At 41.5% G+C, this 24,319-nt stretch overlaps 1 protein-coding gene across 6 annotated transcripts in view; it reads left to right on the top strand.

Annotated features, from left to right (window-relative positions):
• Positions 1-19,603, top strand: part of RYR2 (ryanodine receptor 2) — a 787,631-nt gene extending 768,028 nt beyond the window's left edge. For 5 of the 6 annotated variants that reach the window (XM_030812625.1, XM_030812626.1, XM_030812624.1 and 2 more), the window contains 5 exons: positions 4,659-4,815; positions 13,978-14,042; positions 16,167-16,267; positions 17,132-17,183; positions 18,178-19,603. In XM_030812625.1, coding sequence (XP_030668485.1) covers positions 4,659-4,815; positions 13,978-14,042; positions 16,167-16,267; positions 17,132-17,183; positions 18,178-18,273 — 471 coding nt within the window. In that variant the 3' untranslated portion in view covers positions 18,274-19,603. The remainder of the gene's footprint in view (positions 1-4,658; positions 4,816-13,977; positions 14,043-16,166; positions 16,268-17,131; positions 17,184-18,177) is intronic. The other variant, XM_030812627.1, reaches the window with a different exon arrangement.
• The last annotated feature ends 4,716 nt before the right edge of the window (positions 19,604-24,319 follow it).

The following is a 24,319-nucleotide window of genomic DNA, read 5'->3' as shown; positions in this document are numbered from 1 at the left end:
TCTTGAGATAAATTTTCCTCACTCATGTCACATTTTATTCACTTCATCGTGAGTTTCCTTGTTATTTCTGGTTGTTTCTGTGGATCTGAGCGAACATCTGAGGTTTTGCAAATAGGCAACTCGCCCTCCTGTTCTTCATAATTTACAGTAGGTGGCGCCATAGCTGCAGTGTTATAGACAAGTCACACGGGGATTTTTTTTTTTTTTTTTTTTTTTTTTTTTCTTTTCAGATTAGGATGTTTTGAGCCTGAGAATCTAATTAAACCAGCAGTATCCTGATAGAATTTGAACCTCCCCTACAAGAATGTAGCAGGGGAAAGTGAAAAATGATGTAAAGTTCAAGGTAAAAGGATGATTGTCGCTAGATAGCCAGGGAGACTGACTTGACCTATAGGAGGATGTTCATCTCAGACGGAGAGGGAACCCCTGAACCAGAGGCTGCAGGGGAATGTGTCAAGACCTATGCACTTTGGGAAAAATAGCTTTCCAGGTGATTAAGATGAAAAGTACACTCCTAGGGAAATAAACTTGCTCAGGTAATTGTTCTCAATTACCTCACTTAATTGTTGTCACGTACTTTACCCTACCTTCCCAACAAATAATCTGCTCCTTTTTTCTTTTTTTTGCCAAGATGAAGGTCTCATAACGATCTTCACCAGCAGCTGACCCTCAGTGTTCCCTAAAGCCAGTAGAAACTGTGATCAACCCCAGAATGAATCTGTGTAGGAGATGGATGAGGGAGGGAAGCCACAGACTATAACATCTTGGAAATCAACAACTTCCTCTTCTCGATTTTTGTAGGACCAGGCACCTTCCTTCCTCATTACTCAGACTGTCTGAAAGAAGCACATCTTTTTGTCTCACAGAATTGCTTCTTTCCACCTCCAGCTCTCATTATCAGGTTTAGGCTGATTCTATGAAAAGAAAGGTGGATAAAAGGATTTTCAGTTGCAGCAGGATAATTTGGTAGCTGAAAGCCTGACAGCCATGTATTGGAAGTTATTCACCACGTACCTCCTATTCCAGCACCACAGCCAACATACATACAAGGCTGACCAGATAGTAAAGGATGAGGCTGGGAAAACCAGTATCAACATCCCACAGGTGAACCATACATTTTATTCTTTTTAAATTTGGTAATTTATTAAGCCTAAATAATCAAATGCACAAGACTCTCTTTTCAGCATGACTGTTAAGTCCACTACTGATCTCTGCTGGAATCCCTTCATCACAATGCATAAAGCTGATGTAAAATGAAGGAGAGCAGTGAGGAAGGGTATTTCCGGGAAAGGTTGTTAGATGGCCGACAAGAGATCTGCAAAGGAGGAGACATTTTCTTTGGTAATTTAGCCTCATTCCGTAGTCCTGTCTTCAACATTACATGTCTAGAAACTACAAGTGAATCATTCTTTTGGGGACAGACTCACATTAACCAGTATTACATAAGTCTGATGTATGAGTCAGAATACCAACATGCTACTCATTAAAAGTTAATGCAACAAGTTGGCACATTCTCTTCCCTGGACAAACACCTCTATGGGAAGCCAGATTTGAACCCAAGGCCCGAAGACTCCCAAGTGCAAGACCAAGAGTCTTGGTCAGCAGGAATCACCAAGAGGAACTAATGGATGATCAGTTCATCCATCAGTTGCTGGGTGATCTTAGCCACTAGTGCTGTCACACGCAGTTCCTCAAAGAAGCAGGGATGGAGAGTTAGGACATTCCTAGACCTGGACTGGGAACTGCACAATCCACTGTTGGTTCACTGTGGGGATTGGAATGGGGACCCAAGGGACCAGAACTTGACATGGAGGAGTACCAGTCCGGAACCAGGTATACTATCCAAACCGAGTCCCCAGAGAAATCCCCGGAGGAGAGTTGCAAACACAAAGCTACTTGTGAAGTCAGAGAAACATGGGCAATGGGAAAGATGGTCTAACTAAAGGCGAAAGAAGCTGTGTTAACCACTCTTTATTGATTTCCTGTAGTCACAATTAAATACATATGAAGACACAGATTTGGAGAAAAGCAATCCAGGCTAGGCATGGTGACTCACGCCTGTAATCCCAGTACTTTGGGAGGCTGAGGCAGGCGGATCACCTGAGGTCAGGAGTTCGAGACCAGTCTGGCCAACATGGTGAAACCCCATCTCTACTAAAAATACAAAAATTAGCTGGGCATGGTGGCGGGCACCTGTAATCTCAGCTTCTCGGGAGGCTGAGGCAGGAGAATCGCTTGAACCCGGGAGGTGGAGGTTGCAGTGAGTAGAGAATGCACCATTGTACTCTAGCCTGGGAGACAGAGCGAGACTCTATCTTAAAAAAAAAAAGAAAAAAGCAATCCAGTTCTTAATAAAAATAAGAAATGTGTGGTAAAACAAATTCAAACAGTATGCCTGAGTATATGGTGAAAATAGTTTCCCCTTCTCACAGATTCACCGTTAGCAGTTTCAAGCACCAAGTTTTGAAAAACTACAGCAGTAGCTTCAGGCCTTTTTTTTAAGTGATGGATGGTCTGTAAGATTTTACTTCCAGAGATTGATTCAGTAGGTTGTACCAGGAACCCCGAATGTTGCCACGTCCAGGAGACTCTGATATGAGGTTAGGCTTAGACCCCATCAGCCTAATCTGGCTCTAAGGATCTCCTGACCTTTCTGCAAAAGAAACCCCTAACCTGGGCTCCGGACCAGATCTTGGGTGGGCACTGGCTGAGCTGGCCTTACAATGCTCTTTATTATATGCCAGGCTGAGTCTACAACCATACCACCCTGAACGTGCCCAATCTCATCCTTGTATGCCAGGCTGATAAAATGTTTCCAAATGACACATTTAATTCTGTTCCCTAAATTCCAGCCATCTAACCCAGGAGACTTTTTCTCCTCTGCATCTAACAGATCCATCAGCTGTTGAACTCATAGTTGAACTATGAGCATTTTGGTATCACCTTGTTGACTCCTCTTTGCCTACACATTGTGCTTTTTAAAGTGTCCTGAGAATGTGAGATCTGTGGGTTGAGGCAGTGAAGGCTCCTCATTCATCCCACAAATGATTTGGGGACTTACCATGTGCTGGACATTATTTTAGGCACTGGCAACAGAGTAATAACCAAAGCATTTCTTGTTGGAATGCAGTCAGTCCTAGTGGAATGAGATAGACACCAAAAAATAAGCAAGCTGGATACCCAAGTGTGGAATTCAAGAAAAAGATCCAGGCTGGAAATAGAAATGAGTATAATTGGCACAGAGATGATACTTAAAGCCATGAAACTGGGAAAGTTCCCCCAAGGGAGTGTCCTAGAAGCAAAAAGGTCAAAGAACCCAGTCCTGGGGCATTTGTTCATGAAGCTACAGGGAGATGAGGAAGATTTGGCAAAGGAGACTGGGAAGCAATGGCCAGAAATGAAGAGAAGCAGAGGAGTGTGGTGTTTCTGTGTTAAGGCTTTTGTCCCCTTCATTCTGGTCAGCAGCAACTAACTAGGTTTTGAATTGATGGTGACACGTCGATTAAGTCAGGGTATCTGGAACAGTCTAAGAAAATCTCAGAGGAAGGATTATTAATTGAGGCCCTACAGGATGAGTAGAAATGGAGTAAGAATGGAAAAGCCTATTTCAAGAGAAGGAGAATGTACGAGCAAAGATCTGGAATCAGGAATAGTTCACTTGGAGGAGGGATGGGGAGAGCCGAGAGAGCAGAGAGGGAAGTTTTTGGGAAAGGTGAGTGTGGCTAAATTCAAGGGCCTGAAAAGGGAGTTTGGACTTAGCTTAAATGAGGATAAAATATTGGATGCTCCAAGCCAGTGACTCTCAATCGAGCATGACTTCATTCCTCACCCCCTGCCCCAGGACATTTGGTATCTGAAGATATCTGTTATTGTCACTATGAGGTAGGGTGCTATTGGTATCTAAGGGGTAGAGATCAAGGAATCTTTTTAAAATAGTGTACAGTGCACAGGATAGCCCCTGCCCAAAGAATTATTCAGCCAAAAACGTCACTGGTGCTGAGGCCAAGAACACTGCCCTAAAATGCACTTTAGTGAACCCCTCATTTTTTAGCAGTAGGCACAGGCAGCTGTACTTGTTGGTGGCTTTGATGTTTTAGGGTTTAAACAATAAGATGCTATTTCCTCCTCAGGTCTCCTCTCTTTTGTATTCTAGATATTAAAGTAGAAAAGAATTTCAGCATCATATTTCATATATACTAGGTGAGGGAAGGGTGTTAGTATGTTTTCTTCCAGCTTAATTTCTAAGATTCCATCTTATTACCTCACCTTTCCAATGTCTGTTATGTCCAAAATAACCAAACAATACAATATAGTTGTATGTCTCTTAATGTGTTCATAATATGATTACCTCATTAGCACAGATGGTTCAGAGCCAAGATACTAGATACAAGATGCTAGAAAATTTTCCATTTTCTCCAAAGTGAGAGAGAAAGTGCTAGGCGGAGTTTGCAGTATACACTTTTGTTTAAAAGACAGCAACATGCAAAAGCCAAATGTTTGCTTCACAGCTAGAAATACTGAAACAAAAAGAGGCAATATAGAATGCAAAAATTCTCATTTCCAGAGTGAGAATTAGGAACTACAGAGAGAACTCGGGTTTGTCGAGAAACAAGATGGGTAATATCCCTCCAAGAAGTGATACCGTGTCTTTTTTCCAGTGCTATATGTTCCACATGTATGTTGGAGTGCGTGCTGGAGGAGGGATTGGGGATGAAATCGAAGACCCAGCAGGAGATGAATATGAGATCTATCGAATCATCTTTGACATCACTTTCTTCTTCTTTGTTATTGTCATTCTCTTGGCCATAATACAAGGTAAGTGTCATCCTCACTGAAGCTGATGAACATCTAGAATTTGCGCCACATATTGCTGAAGTTAATATTCAAGGTAGGGTAATAACATCAAGTGTTTCCTGGCAAAGCCAAATCAAACTTTTCCTTCCAGTATTTCTTCATCATGCAGTCTACAGGGGGAAATATAAAGCAGTATGGAACCCTGGTATGAAGGGAAGATACAGTGTTATTTTGTCTTCTTTCAAATAACATAATGGAAAAGGCACTTTCCTTGGTTTGATTCTCACCTCTGGGTTTCAGACTCATGAATCCCAGCTTTACAATCTTGGGTGGGTGAGCCATTTAACCCTTTAAACTTCTAAGCTAGCTGGGTGCGGTGGCTTATGCCTGTAATCCAAGCACTTTGGGAGGCTGAAGGGGTATGGATCACTCGAGGTCAGGAGCTCGAGACCAGCCTGACCAACATGGTAAAACCCCATCTCTACTAAAAATACAAAACTAGCCAGGCGTGGTGGCACACACCTGTAATCCCAGCCACCTGGGAGGCTGAGGCAGGAGAACTGCTTGAACCCGGGAGGTGGAGGTTGCAGTGAACCAAGATCACATCATTGCACTCCAGCCTGGGCAACAAGAGCGAAACTCCATTTCAAAATATACCCTCAAACCCAGCAGCAACAACAACAAACACTTCTAAGCCCTACGGTTGTTAAGATTTTTAAAAATGACATATAGGCCAGGCACAGGGGCTCACGCCTGTAATCCCACCACTTTGAGAGACTGAGGCGGGTGGATCACTTGCAGTCTGGAGTTCAAGACCAGCCTGGCCAATGTGGTGAAACCTTGTCTCTACTAAAAATACAAAAATTAGCCTGGTGTGGTGGTGTGAACCTATAATCCCAGCTACTTGGGAGGCTGAGGCAGAAGAATCACTTGAACCCAGGAGGAGGAGGTTGCAGTGAGCAGAGATCTCACCATTGCACTCCAGCCTGGGTGACAAGAGCAAAACTCCATCTCAAAAAAAAAAAAAAAAAAAAGGTGGGGGAGGGAGGGTAGCTGGCAAGATGGCCAACTAGGAACAGCTCCAGTCTGCAGCTCCCAGTGAGAGTGACGCAGAAGGCGGGTGATTTCTGCATTTCCAACTGAGGTACCCAGTTCATCTCACTGGGAATGGTTGGACAGTGAGTGCAGCCCACAGAGGGTGAGCAGAAGCAGGGTGGGGCATCATCTCACCCGGGAAGCACAAGGGGTTGGGGGATTTCCCTCCCCTAGCCAAGGGAAACTGTGAGAGACTGTACCAGGGGGAATGGTGCACTCTAGCCCAGATACCACGCTTTTCCCATGGTCTTTGCAACCAGCAGACCAGGACATTCCCTCCACTGCCTATGCCACCAGGGCCCTGGGTTTCAAGCACAAAACTGGGTAGCTGTTTGGGCAGGCACCAAGCTAGCTGCAGAAGTTTTTTCATATACCAGTGGCACCTGGGATGCCAGCGAGACAGAACCATTCACTCGCCTGGAAAAGGGGCTGAAGCCAGGGAGCCAAGTGGTCTGGCTTGGCAGGTCCCACCCCCACGGAGCCCAGCAAGCGAAGATCCACTGGCTTGAAATTCTCGCTGCCAGCACAGCGGTCTGAGGTTGACCTGGGATGCTCCAGCTTGGTGGGGGGAGGGGCATCTGCCATTGCTGAGGCATGAGTAGGCAGTTTTACCCTCACAATGTGAACAAAGCCACTGGGAAGTTCGAACTGGGTGGAGCCCACTGCAGCTCAGCAAGGCCGCTGCAGCCAAACTACCTCTCTAGATTCCTCGTCTCTGGGCAGGACATCTCTAAAAAAAAAAAGGCAGCAACCCCAGTCAGTTACTTATAGATAAAACCCTCATCTCCCTGGGACAGAGCACCTGGGGAAAGGAGTGGCTGTGGGTGCAGCTTCAGTAGACCTAAACATCCCTGCCTGACAGCTGTGGGGAGAGCAGCAGATCTCTCAGCACAGTGTTCGAGCTCTAATAAGGGAAAGACTGCCCCCTGAAGTGGGTCTCTGACCCCCATGTATCCTGACTGGGAGATACCTCCCAGTAGGGGCCGACAGACACCTCATACAGGAGAGCTCTGGCTGATATTTGGTGGGTGCCCCGCTGGGAGGAAGCTTCCAGGGGAAGGAACAGGCAGCAATCTTTGCTGTTCTGCAGCCTCCACTGGTGATACCCAGGCAAACAGGGTCTGGAGTGGAACTCCAGCAGACCTGCAGCAGAGGGGTCTATTAGAAGGAAAACTAACAAACAGAAAGGAATAGTATCAACATCAACAAAAAGGACGTCCACTCAGAGACTCCATCCGAAGGTCACCAATATCAAAGACTAAAGGTAGATAAATCCATGAAGATGGGGAGAAAATAGCGCAGAAAGACTAAAAATTCCAAAAACTGGAACACCTCCTCTCCTCCAAAGTATCACAACTCCTCGCCAGCAAGGGAACAAAACTGGACGGAGAATGAGTTTGACAAATTGACAGAAGTAAGCTTCAGAAGGTGGGTAATAACAAACTCCTCCAAGCTAAAGGAGCATGTTCTAACTCAATGCAAGGAAGCTAAGAACTTTGAAAAAAGGTTAGATGAATTGCTAACTAGAATAACCAGTTTAGAGGAGAACATAAATGACCTGATGGAGCTGAAAGACACAGCACAAGAACTTCGTGAAGCATATACAAGTACCAATAGCCGAATCAATCAAGCAGAAGAAAGGATATCAGAGATTGAAGGTGACCTCAATGAAATAAGGTGAGAAGACAAGATTAGAGAAAAAAGAGTGAAAAGAAATGAACAAAGCATCCAGGAAATATGGGACTATGTGAAAAGACCAAATATACGTTTGACTGGTGTACCTGAAAGTGACGGGAGAATGGAACCAAGTTGGACAACACTCTTCAGGATATCATCCAGGAGAACTTCCCCAATCTAGCAAGGCAGACCAACATTCAAATTCAGGGAATCCAGAGAACACCACAAAGATACTCCTCGAGAAGAGCAACCCCAAGACACATAATCGTCAGATTCACCAACGTTGAAATCAAGGAAAAAATGTTAATTAAGGGCAGCCAGAGAGAAAGGTTGGGTTACTCACAAAGGGAAGCCCATCAGACTAACAGCAGATCTCGCTGTAGAAACCCTACAAGCCAGAAGAGAGTGGGGGCAAATATTCAACATTCTTAAAGGAAAGAATATTCAACTCAGAATTTCACATCCAGTCAAACTGCTTCATAAGCGAAGGAGTAATAAAATCCTTTACAGACAAGCAAATGCTGAGAGATTTTGTCACCACCAGACCTGTCTTACAAGAGCTCCTGAAGGAAGCACTAAACATGGAAAGGAACAACCGGTACCAGCCACTTCAAAAACATACCAGATAGTAAAGACCATCAACACTATGAAGAAACTGCATCAACTAATGGGCAAAATAACCAGCTGGCATCATAATGACAGGATCAAATTCACACATAACAATATTAACCTTAAATGTAAACAGGCTAAATGCCCAAATTAAAAGACACAGACTGGCAAATTGGATAAAGAGTCAAGACCCATTAATGTGCTGTATTCAGGAGACTCATGTGCAAAGACACACATGGGCTTAAAATAAAGAGATGGAGGAATATTTACCAAGCAAACGGAAAGCAAAAAAAAAAAACAAAACAGGGATTGCAATTCTAGTCTCTGATAAAACAGACTTTAAACAAACAAAGATCAAAAGAGACAAGGGCATTACATAATGGTAAAGTGATCAATGCAACAAGAAGAGCTAACTATCCTAAATATATGCACCCAATACAGGAGCACCCAGATTCATAAAGCAAGTTCTTAGAGACCTACAAAGAGACTTAGACTCCCCACAATAATAGTGGGAGACTTTAACACCCCACTGTCAATATTAGACAGATCAATGAGAGAAAATTGACAAGGATATCCAAGACTTGAACTCAGCTCTGGACCAAGCAGACCTAACAGACATCTACAAAAGTCTCCACCCCAAATCAACAGAATATACATTCTTCTCAGCACCAATTCACACTTATTCTAAAATTGACCACATAATTGGAAGTAAAATGCTCCTCAGCAAATGCAAAAGAATGGAAATCATAACAAAGAGTCTCTCAGACCACAGTGCAATCAAACTAGAACTCAGAATTAAGAAACTCACTTAAAACTGCACAACTACGTGGAAACTGAACAACCTGCTCCTGAATGACTACTGGGCAAGTAACAAAATTAAGGCAGAAATAAAGATGTTCTTTGAAACCGATGAGAACAAAGACACAACGTACCAGAATCTCTGGGACACATTTAAAGTAGTGTGTCAAGGGAAACTTATAGCACTAAATACCCACAAGAGAAAGCAGGAAAGATTTAAAATTGACACCCTAACATCACAATTAAAAAAACTAAAGAAGCCAGAGCAAACAAATTCAAAAGCTAGCAGAAGACAAGAAATAACTAAGATCAGTGCAGAACTGAATGAGATAGAGAAACAAAAAACCCTTCAAAAAAATCAGTGAATCCAGGACCTGGTTTTTTGAAAAGATCAACAAAATAGATAGACTGCTAGCCAGACTAATAAGAAAAGAGAGAAGAATCAAGTAGATGCAATAAAAAATTATAAAGGGGATATCACCACCAATCCCACAGATATACAAAACTACCATCAGAGAATACTATAGACACCTGTATGCAAATAAACTAGAAAATCTAGAAGAAATGGATAAACTCCTGGACACATACACCCTCCCAAGACTAAACCAGGAAGAAGTTGAATCCTTGAATAGATCAATAACAAGTTCTGAAATTGAGGCAGTAATTAATAGTCTACCAACCAAAAAAGTCCAGGACCAGACAGATTCACAGCTGAATTCTACCAGAGGTACAAAGAGGAGCTGGTACCATTCCTTCTGAAACTATTCCCAACAATAGAAAAGGAGGGAATTCTCCCTAACTCATTTTATGAGGCCAGCATCATCCTGATATCAAAGCCTGGCAGAGACACGACAAAAAAAGAAAATTTCAGGCCAATATCCCTGATGAACATCAATGCAAAAATCCTCAATAAATTACTGGCAAACCAAATCCTGCAGCACATCAAAAAGCTTATCCATCATGATCAAGTAGGCTTCATCCCTGGGATGCAAGGCTGGTTCAACATACACAAATCAATAAAGGTAATCCATCACATAGAACCAATGACAAAAACCACATGATTATCTCAATACATGCAGAAAAGGCCTTTGACAAAATTCAACAACCCTTCATGCTAAAAACTCTCAATAAACTAGGTAATGATGGAAGGTATCTGAAAATAATAAGAGCTATCTATGACAAACCCACAGCCAATATCATACTGAATGGCCCAAAACTGGAAGCCTTCCCTTTGAAAACTGGCACAAGACAAGAATGCCCTCTCTCACCACTCCTATTCAACATAGTGTTGGAAGTTCTGGCCAGGGCAATCAGGCAAAACAAAGAAATAAAGCGTATTCAATTAGGAAGAGAGGAAGTCAAATTGTCTGTTTGCAGATGACATGATTGTATATTTAGAAAACCCCATCATCTCAGCCCCAAATCTCCTTATACTGATAAGCAGCTTCAGCAAAGTCTCAGGATACAAAATCAATGTGCAAAAATCACAAGCATTCCTATACACCAATAATACACAAACAGCCAAATTGTGAGTGAACGCCCATTCACAATTGCTACAAAGAGAATACCTAGGAATACAACTTTCGAGGGATGTGAAGGACCTCTTCAAGGAGAACTACAAACTACCACTCGAGGAAATAAGAGAGGACACAAACAAATGGAAAAACATTCCATGCTCATGGATAGGAAGAATCAATATCATGAAAATGGCCATACTGCCCAAAGTAATTTATAGATTCAATGCTATCCCCATCAAGCTACCATTGACTTTCTTCACAGAACTGGAAAAAACTACTTTAAATTTCATGTGGAACCAAAAAAGAGCCCACATAGCCAAGACAATCCTAAGCAGAAAGAACAAAGCTGGAGGCATCACACTACCTGACTTCAAACTATACTACAAGGCTACAGTAACAAAAAGAGTATGGTACTGGTATGAAAACAGATATATAGACCAATGGAACAAAACAGAGGCCTCAGAAATAACACCGCACATCTACAACTATCTGATCTTTGACAAACCTGACAAAAACAAGCAATGGGGAAAAGATTCCCTATTTAATAAATTGTGTTGGGAAAACTGGCTAGCCACATGCAGAAAGCTGAAACTGGATCCCTTCATTACACCTTACACAAAAATTAACTCAAGATGGATTAAAGACTTAAACATAAGACCTAAAACCATAAAAACCCTAGAAAAAACCTAGGCAATACCATTCAGGACATAGGCATGGGCAAAGACTTCATGACTAAGACACCAAAAGCAATGGCAACAAAAGCCAAAATTGACAAATGGGATCTAATTAAACTAAAGAGCTTCTGCACAGCAAAAGAAACTATCATCAGAGTGAACAGGCAACCTACAGAATGGGAGAAAATTTTTTGCTGTCTATCCATCTGATATACGGCTAATATCCAGAATCTACAAAGAACTTAAACAACTTCACAAGAATAAAACAAACAACCCCATCAAAAAGTGGGTGAAGGATATGAACAGACACTTCTCAAAAGACGACATTTATGCAGCCAACAAACATATGAAAAAAAGCTCATCACTGGTCATTGAAGAAATGCAGATCAAAACCACAGTGAGATACCATCTCATGCCAGTTAGAATGGCCATCATTAAAAAGTCAGGAAAGAACAGATGCTAGAGAGGATGTGGAGAAATAGGAACACTTTTACAGTGTTTGTGGGAGTGTAAATTAGTTCAACCATTGTAGAAGACACTGTGGCGATTCCTCAAGGATCTAGAACTAGAAATACCATTTGACCCAGCAATCCCATTACTGGGGATACACCCAAAGAATTATAAATCATTCTACTATAAAGACACATGCACACGTATGTTTATTGGGGCACTGTTCACAATAGCAAAGACTTGGAACCAACCCAAATGCCCATCAATGCTAGACTAGATTAAAAAAAGTGCCACATATATACCATGGAATACTATCCAGCCATAAAAAATGATGAGTTCATGTCCTTTGCAGGGACATGGATGAAGCTGGAAACCATCATTCTCAGCAAACTAACACAAGAACAGAAAACCAAACACCGCATGTTCTCACTCATAAGTGGGAGGTGAACAATGAGAACACATGGACACGGAGCAGGACATCACATACCAGGGCCTGTTGGCGGGTCGGGATAGCATTAGGAGAAATACCTACTGTAGATGACAAGTTGATGGGTACAGCAAAAACCACCATAGCACGTGTATACCTGTGTAACAAACCTGCACGTTCTGCACGTGTACCCCAGAACTTAAAGTATAATTAAAGAAGGACATACATTCAAGTACCCAGTATAATACCTGATGCATAGTCAGTGCTTTATAAATTATGAAGCTATTAATAGTATCATTGTTGAATATCTACTATCTGTCCAGCACATGTATTAACTAATTTTACCATTTCACCAACCTTATGAGAATGGTGCTTTTATTTTATGTGTGAAGTAACTGAGCCACAGTCTAAGGAACCTGGCCAAAGTGCACAGCTAAACAGGGCTGGAATCCATCTATACCCAGGCAATCTGCATCCAGACCCCTTGCAACCACGGTGCTGTATTGACCCACTAGTTCTTCCTTTTACTTCCAGGCAACTTGGAGTGTGGTGTTTTTCTCTCTCAGAAAACTCATGTTATCTTTTCTGCTTAACACATTTATCCCGGCTTGAATTAAATGTCTGTAAATGTGACAATCTCTTTTAAGTTCCACAGACATCAAATGACACTATTTTTTAGTCAAGTACCATGGACAAGTTTAAGGGACTCATAATTCATTCATTGTGCTCTGAGTGTAAAAATAACGTGTTTTCAAAGAGGGCAAAGTTATAACTTCGAAGAAAGTGTGAAGCCAGCAGCAGGTCTCAGGAGGGAAAAGGAGCTTCAAACAGCTCAACGCAGTGTTTCTGATTGCCACAGTCAATGAAATTATGGAAGCTTACTTATAAGGGACTTGTGAAAAAAGTGATTTGAGGCCTGGCACCATGGCTCATGCCTGTAATCCTACCACTTTGGGAAGCTGAGGCAAGAGGACCACTTGAGCCCAGGAGTTTGAGACCAGCCTGGTCAACAAGACGAAACCCTGTCTGTACAAACAGAAATTATCAGGGTGTGGTGGTGTGCGCCTGTAATCCCAGCTACTTGGGAAGCTGAGGCAGGAGGATCTCTTGAGCCCAGGAGGTTGAGGCTGCAGTGAGCTGTGATTGCACCACCGCACTCCAGCCTGGGTGACAGAGCAAGACTGTCTCGAAAAAAAAAAAAAAAAAAAATGACTTGACCGGGCGCGGTGGCTCACACCTGTAATCCCAGCACTTTGGGAGGCCGAGGCAGGCGGATCACAAGGTCAGGAGATCGAGACCATCCTGGCTAACACGGTGAAACCCCGTCTCTCCTAAAAATACAAAAATTAGCCGGGTGTGGCAGTGTGTGCCTGTAGTCCCAGCTGCTGGGGAGGCTGAGGCAGGAGAATGGCGTGAAGCCAGGAGGCGGAGCTTGCAGTGAGCCAAGATTGTGCCACTGCACTCCAGCCTGGGTGACAGAGCGAGACTCCATCATCTCAAAAAAAAAAAAAAAAAAATGACTTGAGGCAAATTTCTTGGTTTAAGTGGTCATGTTTTATTTCTACATTAGTACTTGAAAAATCTTATTAGTGGAGTTTTCTGTACTTACTCATAAATCTCAGCTGCTCTTTTTCAGCATGAAGTATGTAGTAACATCTGTATATGCCAAGTTAACAAAAGGTTTTTCCTGCTGTCACTACATTTTAAAACACTCTTTTCAGTGAGTGTATGTCCCAGTAACTGCACATACTTCTGCCCCCAAAGAGAGAACACCACCTCCCTTCTCCTAGGAGTGTCGGATATGTAGTCACGTTTACCATGTCCTGAGCATTTTGCAAGGTAATTGTACATCTCCCCTTTCCCTGGGGGGATTAGCCAAGGAACTCAATTATTCATTGCTTGATAAAGATTAAATTGTGTTTTTATTTAACACCAGGTCTGATTATCGATGCTTTTGGAGAACTAAGAGACCAACAGGAACAAGTCAAAGAAGATATGGAAGTAAGCTTCTCCATTCATGACTCAGCTTTTTTGTTGTCCTGGGCCCTCGTTTTCCTCACTACCTTTATCAATAGAATCATGAATGTGGGAAGGAGGAGGGGAAAGGGCACAACTTGTGGTTTCACTGGCCTGTTTTCCATTCAAGCAATACATATAGTTGAGCAGCGTGGTCGGCTGAAACCGTGGTGGATGCCACGTGCATGCAAACAGCAATAGGACGCCATCCTTTCCCTCCAGAGGTGGAGAGACTATTCATTCAAAACCAAAGATTCAATGACAAGTAAATAGATGATTACAGAGCAGTGTGGTGAGTCCTTTATGGGAGTAAAGCCCTGAGTGGTAGGGTCTCCAGGGCTGGTATCTGATTCACTCCTGGATGGCCAGGGAATTTCCTAGAAGAAGGGATGTCTGAGCTGAGGCCTGAAGACTGTGGAAATCTGTGGGTTTGATAAGGAGAGAGGAGGACAGTTTGGGCAACCTCCCAGCCCCTTCTCCCACACCATGGGCATCTCCAAGGGTACCATTCACAGTGGGATCTTTGAGCCCATCACCACCTGAAATTATATACCAAGACTGATTTTAGGGAAGTTGATGTGCAGGTTTTTTTCTTAGCAGCCTCAGTGCTACCAGATGCAGATTAAATTCCGATGATGAGGCTGGAGAGGAAGACCAGTGAACGAAGAACCTAATCACTCATTTGAGAAATTTACAGTTTAATATATGGGCTGTGGGAAGCAAGAAAAGGGCTTTAAGCAGGGCAGCCAGATGATCAGATTTGTATTTTAAAAAGATAACTGGTTTAAAATGTGAGGCATGAACTAGAAACTGGCAAGAACAGGGACAGGGAAGTGGGCTGTCAGCATTTTCCAGGTGGGAGATTCTGAAGCTTTTGCTAGAGGTGTCACATGAGTGTTGGGCAAGTACTGCCTGAATCCATCTAGTTTCTGCATCCTCAGTGAGGGACTTAGTGATTGGCCAAATGGAGAAGATGGAACAAGCAAGGGGATATCCAGGTTTCAGGCATTAGCCTCCAGATGGATGGTGGCATAGTAAACTGACGTAGGTGACCCAGAGGAAGAACAGGTTCATCAGTAAAGCCGATGAGTGTGATTTGAGCCACTTCAATTTAAGAGGCATCATTGGAGTGGTATGAAGACCTGATCGATTGTTCTCCCCAATTGCTCAATGTGACCTGTCAGCTGTCAGCAATTATTGATCAGTAAGGCAGGAAGAATTTTATACACTATTATAATCATCTTGATTGTAGTTCCTAAAATACAGGGCCTCATAAACATGCTTCAGATGGCATAAAACAGCTTACAACTGGCAGGGAAAGATGAGCACCAGAGTCATATGGGACAATTATTGAATACATTTGAAATGATACATGTGCAATTCTAATAATAAACCAGGGAGTCTGCTTCTCCTTGGGTTTTGTGGACCAGGCCTGTCTGCAAGGGGCAGACCTAAGCAGGTGCCTCTCTACAGGGTGCTTAGGAGAGGCATGGTCCAGAGAAGGTGGAACCACGAGGACCAGGAACCTGGTCCCTAGAGTTGAAAGTTGTTCTCCATTCACATCCACTGGCTAATTCTGTACCTAGCACAGCACCTGGAAGACCCTTGCTAAATTGTAGATGGGATGCCTCATAGCTTGGTATTTGATTTGGCCTTTTCTAAAGGAAAGTAATCTGTACTTTTTCCCCCTTGGTCATCCGACTTTGTTTGGGTGGGTACTAAGTTTGCAGTTTCAGTTGAGGACACAGTTAATCCTGCTTAGATAACTTTAGTCAATGTCATGAACAAGAGTTGATCACTAAGCCTGGACATTTTCACCTAGGCTAGAGAAAGGAAGAGACGTTGCTTTTCAGCCATCATCATCATCATCATCTTGTTCCCTGTCTGCATCTGCTACTTCTTGCTGCTGGTACCTGTGTCATTTAAGCCAACACCAAGATATAGTTACAGCGACAGTTCCATTTATATTCGTGGGCTTGGCACAGCCTCCATGTGATGATCTTTGACGTGTATTGAATGAACCAAATAGCTGCCCCTACATGGCGAGTTGTGTTTTCCTTTTGTTTTGCTTTCTGAACTCTGACGTTAATATTTCCCTTTGTTTTCTAGACCAAATGCTTCATCTGTGGGATAGGCAATGATTACTTCGACACAGTGCCACATGGCTTTGAAACCCACACTTTACAGGAGCACAACTTGGCTAATTACTTGTGAGTGTGCCCGTTTCAGAATCTTCCACCTCTCCAGTAGACGCCACCGGTCCCTGCCCATCTCAGAATATAGAGGAGGTTTTTGTTTATTGTTTAAAAAACAATTGCTGCAGATACTTTAAAAGAAAGACCAACAGCTAATGGCTGTCTTTTCCTCTGGAGTAGGTTGACTTAAGAGGTTAAGCTGCAGCTCTTCATGTAAATGATACTTTCTAGAACTTGAAATGAAGAGGTGGACAGGGAGCCTTGGTCATGTTTCTCATTTGAGATAGGAATTCTCAGGCTGCTTCCTAGGGAGATGCGAGTCTCCGTTTTTCTTCTTGCAGATCTTAAGAGGACTTTCAGATCTCGTCAGGCACTGTTGGATACCAACTTAAAAGCTGCATTTAAAAAAATATTAATACATAGAAATCTTTCCATTACTCAAGATGAGCCAAAAGTATAGTTTGGTAAAATGCTATTCTTACTCATTTTCAGGCCCAATTTTAGTATCAAACAGAAGAGATGCCGAGTAGCATTATAGGGAAAAAAATTGGCTTAACTATACTCAGTGGAACTTGATCAGTAAATTAAAACTTCTCATTAAGCTGGTCTTCAGTTCTAATTCATCAGTGTTGATTTGATTCTGACCAAAGTGTATATTCCTAACTTGAAGCTTCTAGGGTCAAATAGCAACAGATCAGAAAAGTCAGGTCAACAGCCTTTCCTCTTTCTGGTACACTGTAATTTTTCCAAAAATTTGCGTGTAGTATTTTTTCTGTGCTGGCCATAATTGAATGCAACAATACAATTTCTCTACATATGCCCTGTTTATCCTAATATTTCCATACAGTTCATTTCTGATCAGTTTCTCTGTATCTATAGGTTTTTTCTGATGTATCTTATAAACAAAGATGAAACAGAACACACAGGACAGGTAGGTAAATTATTATATGTCATCTTCTGCAAGAAATGATAGAGAAGCTCTAAATATCAGAACAAAATGTGTGCATTAAACAGTGAGGCACGGAATTACTTTCAGATATTAGTTGTGGTATCCTGATGTAAAGTTCCTGTTATGTTGAATGAGTATGGAAAAATCGCCTTTGTTAAAGTAGAATTCTATACTAAGTTTATGTAAAACAATAAGCTTTTACTAACTGAAAATGCTGGATTTGAGTTTTGAATTCCATTATTTTGAAAAATTGAGTTCTTAATTATTGCATAATGTCCTCGATTGTTTAATCAGATAATTTCCAATGAACTTCAAAGTATTATGTACAATGCATATTAAATGTCTAAGGTGTTTAAGCTATTTGAAATTCCTCTTCCAATGTGCAGATTGTTAGTAGTTTGAATTTGAAGGATACAATATTTTAAGAGAACCCTCAAAAGCATAAATGCATATATATACACACACACGTATATACATATATATTTTTTGAGACAAGGTCTTGCTGTCTTGCCAAGGCTGGAGTGCAAGTGGCATGATCAGGGCTCACTACAGCCTTGACTTCCTGGGCTCAATAAATCCCCCTGTTTCAGCCCCACAAGTACGTGAAACTACAGGCATGCACCACCACACCTGGCTTTTTTTTTTTTTTTTAATTTTAGTACAGACAAGATCTCATTATGTTGCTCAGGCTGGTCTTGAATGCCTGAACTCAAGCGATCCTCCCACCTCAGCCTCCCAAAATGCTGGGATTATAGGCTTGAGCCAGTGTGCCCAGCCAACATATTTTTAATCATTATAATGGTCAGGATGAAGATTATTACTGGGCGTTAAGGTCTGGTATAGTTAGTTAGGAACCATCTAAATTAATGTGGACTTCTGTATTCCGTGTGATATAGGTAACAATTGAGTTTCTACCTTATGTTTTGTTAGCACACACTTTAGGGAAAATGTTAATACATTTCCTTGCCTTTTACAGGAATCTTATGTCTGGAAGATGTATCAAGAAAGGTGTTGGGAATTTTTCCCAGCAGGGGATTGCTTCCGGAAACAGTATGAAGACCAGCTAAATTAAACTCAGACCCCAGTCACCTCTAAAAACCAAAACCCCACCCCCTCTCTGTCCCTCTGTCAATTTCTCTGCTCTCTTGGAAACATTTTGCTGATTTTGTGAATTGCCAGTGTTGTATGTTTTCTGGGAGCATCGAAGCTGTGTTTCCGAAGACCTGTTTCCTCCCCTCACCTTTCGTATTTACTTTGAGACTAAAGACTGAAGAATAATCTAAATTCATACTCAGACAAAAAAAAGGAATTCTGGAAAGAAAACCATTCTGGACACTGTCATAACACACACAGACAGATTTTTCTTCTGAGACTCCTGGAGTCTTCTCGAGCTACGAGACCTTCACAGAGACGCGTGGCAGCCACACTCACCCAGCCTCTTTATTTCACCATCCTGGAAGGAAACTGTCTAATGGTCACAGAGCACTGTAGCACTTAACAGATTGCCATGGACACCAGTTGCGAAGGGAAATAGTGCCTTACTATATGTGGGTTGAGCTATGCAGAAGATACGTGCATGAAAAAACATCTTTATTTTCTTTATGTCGACCTTTCTTAGATTGATTTTGTGAGGTTTTTTTTTTTTTCCTTTAGTCTTTTCTTTGGTGGGGGAGGGTAAGAAAAGCAGTTTGCACTTAAAAAGAAAAAAAAAAACGGGTGGTGTGTCTCAGGACAAAAGGAGGCTCTTCTCATTCAGCTAAATTCACATTTGCCCCCCCCCGCCATATGCTCCTGCTATTATTTTGGTAATGCTCTGATGCAACATTGCAACTTTATGAAATCTTTGTATGAAAACAAAAAGACTGCAAAAAATACACTTTCAAAAGAAACCATTCATTGCATGTTTATTATGCAAGTTTAAATGAACAAAAAGAAAACCTTCAGAAACAAGTTGAACAACGTGAGAGAAATTTCATGATAATTATTCATAGTAATAAAGTGTCGTGGGCTTAATTGTATATCTGGAGCCAGTGTCATCCACCAACAATGTGATACATTATGAACTTGACAGTAGTTTTGGGTTTTGCTCTTTCTTTCAGCCACCTGTGATCAGTGTTGTTGATTAAGGACTTCTTGTCAGGCCATTTTTTAATATCAAAGCTGAAGCAATATCCATTCAGGGATTTCATCAGTTGCATCACAAAACACGGATGATGATACACATCACTCCATTTTTTCCATTTTGAATCCTTTTAAATGTAATGCTAACCTTTACAGTTAAAAAGTCAGATTCAGAATGGAAACAAGGTCATTTTGCAAACAAACATTGGAGCTCTTTTATTACAAGTCTGCTTGTTAATTTTAGAATTGTAAAACCGCTCTGATTAAACTATTTAACTAACTTTCTCATCCTCTTCTTTCTCCATTTAAAACTTCTTATAACTGGGACTCATAAAATCTTGAGCTTCTAACTTGAGGTGGATATAGGACAATCCTAAACACTGCACTGAGACCTTTAACGCTGTCAGATTTCCTGGTACCTCTAAGACGGTTGTATATATAATTGTGGGGCCTCAGAGTCACCAGGCACCTGGCCCACCCCTGTCATTTCCCTGTTATATGGGTCACCCAGACCTCTTGAAAACCTCCAATGACAGAAAAAAAAGATCGCTATCTCCCAGATTATTTAATTTTTATATAGCTCTCATTTTAGAAAGCTCTTCCTTGCTCAGGGCAAATTCATTTCCTATAATAATAGGAGTTCATTTTCTGTCTTAATATGAAAGAGAATCAGTACCCTAGCATGTGGTGTATTAAACATTCAAAAACCAATTGAACATTTGCTATGTGCAAAGTACAACATCATAGTGCTAGTATCTAGATTTTGCCTTTGTCTTCTGGTATCACTTTTATGTGGGGGAAGGAATAAATTTGGCTGTACCATAGGAATTTTCAAGCCTGTTCAGGGAGGTGATCTGATGCTCTGAAGACTCTGAGTAAAATAAATGAGGTCAGCTCCACAAAACATCAAAGAGTGCACTGCCGTTTGCCAGGAAACACTGCAGAGCAAGCATCTAGTGGAAAGGAATGAATATTTTTCCAGGACGTAAAGTCCACTGATGGATAGATTCAGATGTTCTAGTTATAATACTCAAATCAGAGGTGACACAAAGTAACAGTACAGGTGGGAGGTGAGTAAATAAACGCATAGTTGCCCCTAGATTTTGCAGGCTCTTAAATAGGCTCTCCTGACTGTGCCCAGCTCTAAAGTTCTGGGAGAAAGAGAGAGGCTGGGATTTGGGACACATACGTGTTGGAGAAAAGAGTAAAGGAACAGAGCAGATTACTAGAGAAAGTCACACTTCACAGCCTCCTCACTGGCCCACCATTAGAGGAAGACCCCTCTTCCTTTCCTTCCCAAGGCCTCAAAAGATAAGAGGAAGCTTTTCTTTATCAGCATGAATGCCCCCAGGAAATGTCTCAGTGAATCTCAGACACAGTGTAGCTCTCCACTTCTCTAATTTAACTCAGGACTGCGTGACCCAAAGTCAAGAAATGGAATCCTTTTAGAAATACTAGATCAATATTCAAAGATTCACCCAAAAAAAACATAATGAACCCCCACATATCCCTATTCTCAACTACAACACTTACAAACATCATTCTGCCCCTATTTCATCTGTTCCTCTTTTTCCTTAGAAACATCTTTTGCATCTACGCCACAAAATAAGTTTATATTCACAATTTAAGTTGAAGTTTTCCAAACGCCCCTGGTCATCACTGTCCACTGGTACTCCTCGGATGGTCATTTTTCGTGTGCAGGAGACAGTTTGTTCTCAGCCCCACAAGAACTCATTTAAAAGTCATATTGTAATGAAAATACTTTGACTGTAAAAATTATATCTATCTTGGAAAATTGTACATGTTTTCACTATCTTGCTTCACCAGGGAAATGTTCATATTTTTCTGAAGCTCCTGTTTTCTGGGTGAATATACCAATTCGATACCTGTTGTTGTTAAGGTGTTTGGGTGGCTGTCAATGACGAGTGCCTCATTTACTCTGGGCACAGTGAAAGAGTACTTTTTGAAAATTACACTTACCCAAACACGGAATTTAGGTAAACTTGACATGCAACAGGCTGGAACAGTTAGACATTCCCCAGATTATTTCATAAATCTCCATTGTGTTGTGAAGAGAATGACCTCACTGTCACCTTCCGGACAACATTTCTGCCCAGCACTCAAAAATGTCTGTGATAGCGACTGGTTAAATAGCATCCAAATCTTGATACAAGTGCATGGATGGAGCTAGGGCCTTTTAATAGCCAAAAATATGAATAGCACATATCTCTCACAGAACAAAGTTCAGTATCCTTTCATCTAAAATGGTATAATTTAATTGTATGGCTAATGTGAAACTAAAGCAGGTAATTAAATAAATCCTTAAAGTTTCATGTTCCCAAAACCACAGTTTCACCTACCAACCCTGCACGCCCGTGACATGTTCCAATTCCTTTCATAAGCTTTATATTTATTTTCTTCCAGGAAACTCATGAACTTTATGTATGCGCATTCTGTCTTCATTAAGCACTGCTAAATAGGCCTTTTAATTTTTATTCATAGGAAAAAAGGAATCTTTTTATAGGCCTGGTTAACACCATAAAGTATAACAACAGGTAATGATCCTAACATGAGCAATACTACATTAGTGTGTAAGCAGAAACTATTATTTTTAAGAAAAGACCAAACCTAAAAGTTGTTCCACATAATTTGAATTACCTGCAGTTGAGCCTCATACTAAAAAATGTATTAAAATTAGATATACATAATATTTTACATGTAAATTCAGAAATGTAGATATAGGCAGATGTAATGTCAAGAATAAGAGTAATAGATGACCTTGAAATGATGAGACTCTTAATTGCCAGACGGAGAAATTGGAAATATCTACTTAAGCTTTTAATATTATGACCAAGCTACTCCCATCTACACAAAATGAAGAAGATGAATAAAACAGAACCCTTGTCAATATGAATTAGTAAAAATTCATGGCCCGATTGTCAGTTGATTCTTCTTTTATTTTACATGCAAGCAGAAGAAAATCAATTACTTAAGCAAGTTTTGTTTTTTTTTTTAAGCCAGTGAGAAACTGGTAGAAACTCTTATGGTTTTGTTTAAAGAGTATAAATCATGAAATGAATTCCTACTTATTAAAATGTCATGAAGAGTAAGTTCCAAAATGAGTTGAGGCTAAATGCTACACACACAAAAATAAATAGTTTAGCCTATAATTCCAGCACTTTGGGAGGCTGAGGTGGGTGGATCACTTAAGGTCAGGAGTTTGATCACCAGCCTGACCAACATGGTGAAACTCCTGTCTCTACTAAAAATACAATAATTAACGGGGCGTGGTGGCGTATGCATGTAATCCCAGCTACTCAGGAGGTTAAGGCAGGAGAATCGCTTGAACCCGGGAGGCGGAGGTTGCAGTGAGCTGAGTGAGATTGCACCACTGCACTCCAGCCTGGGTGACAGAGCAAGACTGTCTCAAAAAAGAAAGAAAGAAAAGTTCGTAACAAACAAGACAGGAATTGTTCCCTGTTTTTCATGGGTAGTGTCTACAAGGTATCCTCTTAGCTTGGGTTCTCATGACTCGAACCTGAGGCAAGGATTGAAGTAATTATGCTTTATTGGGGCCACTACAACTGCAAGTATGAGGAAAGCAGGGTATAAGTGAAAGACGTGCAGCAATGAAAATGAATGCATGAGTACCCTAGCTGCTGCTCTACCAGGAGCCAGGAAGAGCAACCGAGCTGTTCGGCAGGGGTCTCCAGTCGGCACGCTGGAGCTTCACAAGGCATTCTGTAAACAGAAATAGTGTTTTGGAGTCGTCCATTGGAGGGCGAAAGAATGGGAATGAATCTGCTACTTGTCTTCCATCTCTTATTTCTTATTGGTCAAAGGTCACCCCAAGGCACAGCAAGCTCCCCTCCAATGGCTGGATGGAATCATCCGACCTCTAGGAGTTCATTCTGGATACTGGATCCATACCCTGTGGTAGGCAGTTATAGCCAAGGCTGGTAGTAGCAGAAGAGCCAGAAACCCTGGGTGCAGCTGGTTAGCCTGGCTATATAAGGGGATCCAAAGGGCCCAACATGCCAAGGACAAGAGACTGGACAGCCCCAGGCAGAAGAACCATGAAAAATGTTTGGTGCAGGAAGCAGAGGTGGAACCAGTGGCTGGAGGCCCAGGAAGCAGGTGACACCAATGAAATCTGAAGAGTCACAAGAGGTTTGAGTGTGAGGCAAACATCCCTCACATGATTTTTCTTTGGCTTTTTATACATTTTAAATATTTAACAATAAAAAATGAGTGACAGGGTTTTAGACATGAAGTCCTTGCCCATGCCTATGTCCTGAATGGTATTGCCTAGGTTTTCTTCTAGGGTTTTTATGGTTTTAGGTCTAACATGTAAGTCTTTAATCCATCTTGAATTAATTTTTGTATAAGGTGTAAGGAAGGGATCCAGTTTCAGCTTTCTACATATGGCTAGCCAGTTTTCCCAGCACCATTTATTAAATAGGGAATCCTTCCCCCATTGCTTGTTTTTATCAGGTTTGTCAAAGATCAGGTAGTTGTAGATAAGCAGCATTATTTCTGAGAGCTCTGTTCTGTTCCATTGATCTATATCTCTGCTTTGGTACCAGTACCATGCTGTTTTGGTTACTGTAGCCTTGTAGTGTAGTTTGAAGTCAGGTAGCGTGATGCCTCCAGCTTTGTTCTTTTGGCTTAGGATTGACTTGGCGATGAGGGCTCTTTTTTGATTCCATAGGAACTTTAAAGTAGTTTTTTCCAATTCTGTGAAGAAAGTCATTGGTAGCTTGATGGGGATGGCATTGAATCTATAAATTACCTTGGGCACTATGGCCATTTTCATGATATTGATTCTTCCAACCCATGAGCATGGAATGTTCTTCCATTTGTTTGTATCCTCTTTTATTTCATTGAGCAGTGGTTTGTAGTTCTCCTTGAAGAGGTCCTTCACATCCCTTGTAAGTTGGATTCCTAGGTATTTTATTCTCTTTGAAGCAATTGTGAATGGGAGTTCACTCATGATT

The sequence above is a fragment of the Nomascus leucogenys genome, chromosome 5 (assembly GCF_006542625.1).
Source record: "Nomascus leucogenys isolate Asia chromosome 5, Asia_NLE_v1, whole genome shotgun sequence".
In the NCBI taxonomy this organism is placed as follows: Eukaryota; Metazoa; Chordata; class Mammalia; order Primates; family Hylobatidae; genus Nomascus; species Nomascus leucogenys.
Note: the sequence above shows the minus strand (reverse complement) of the source record. Positions and strands in the feature narration are given on the sequence as shown.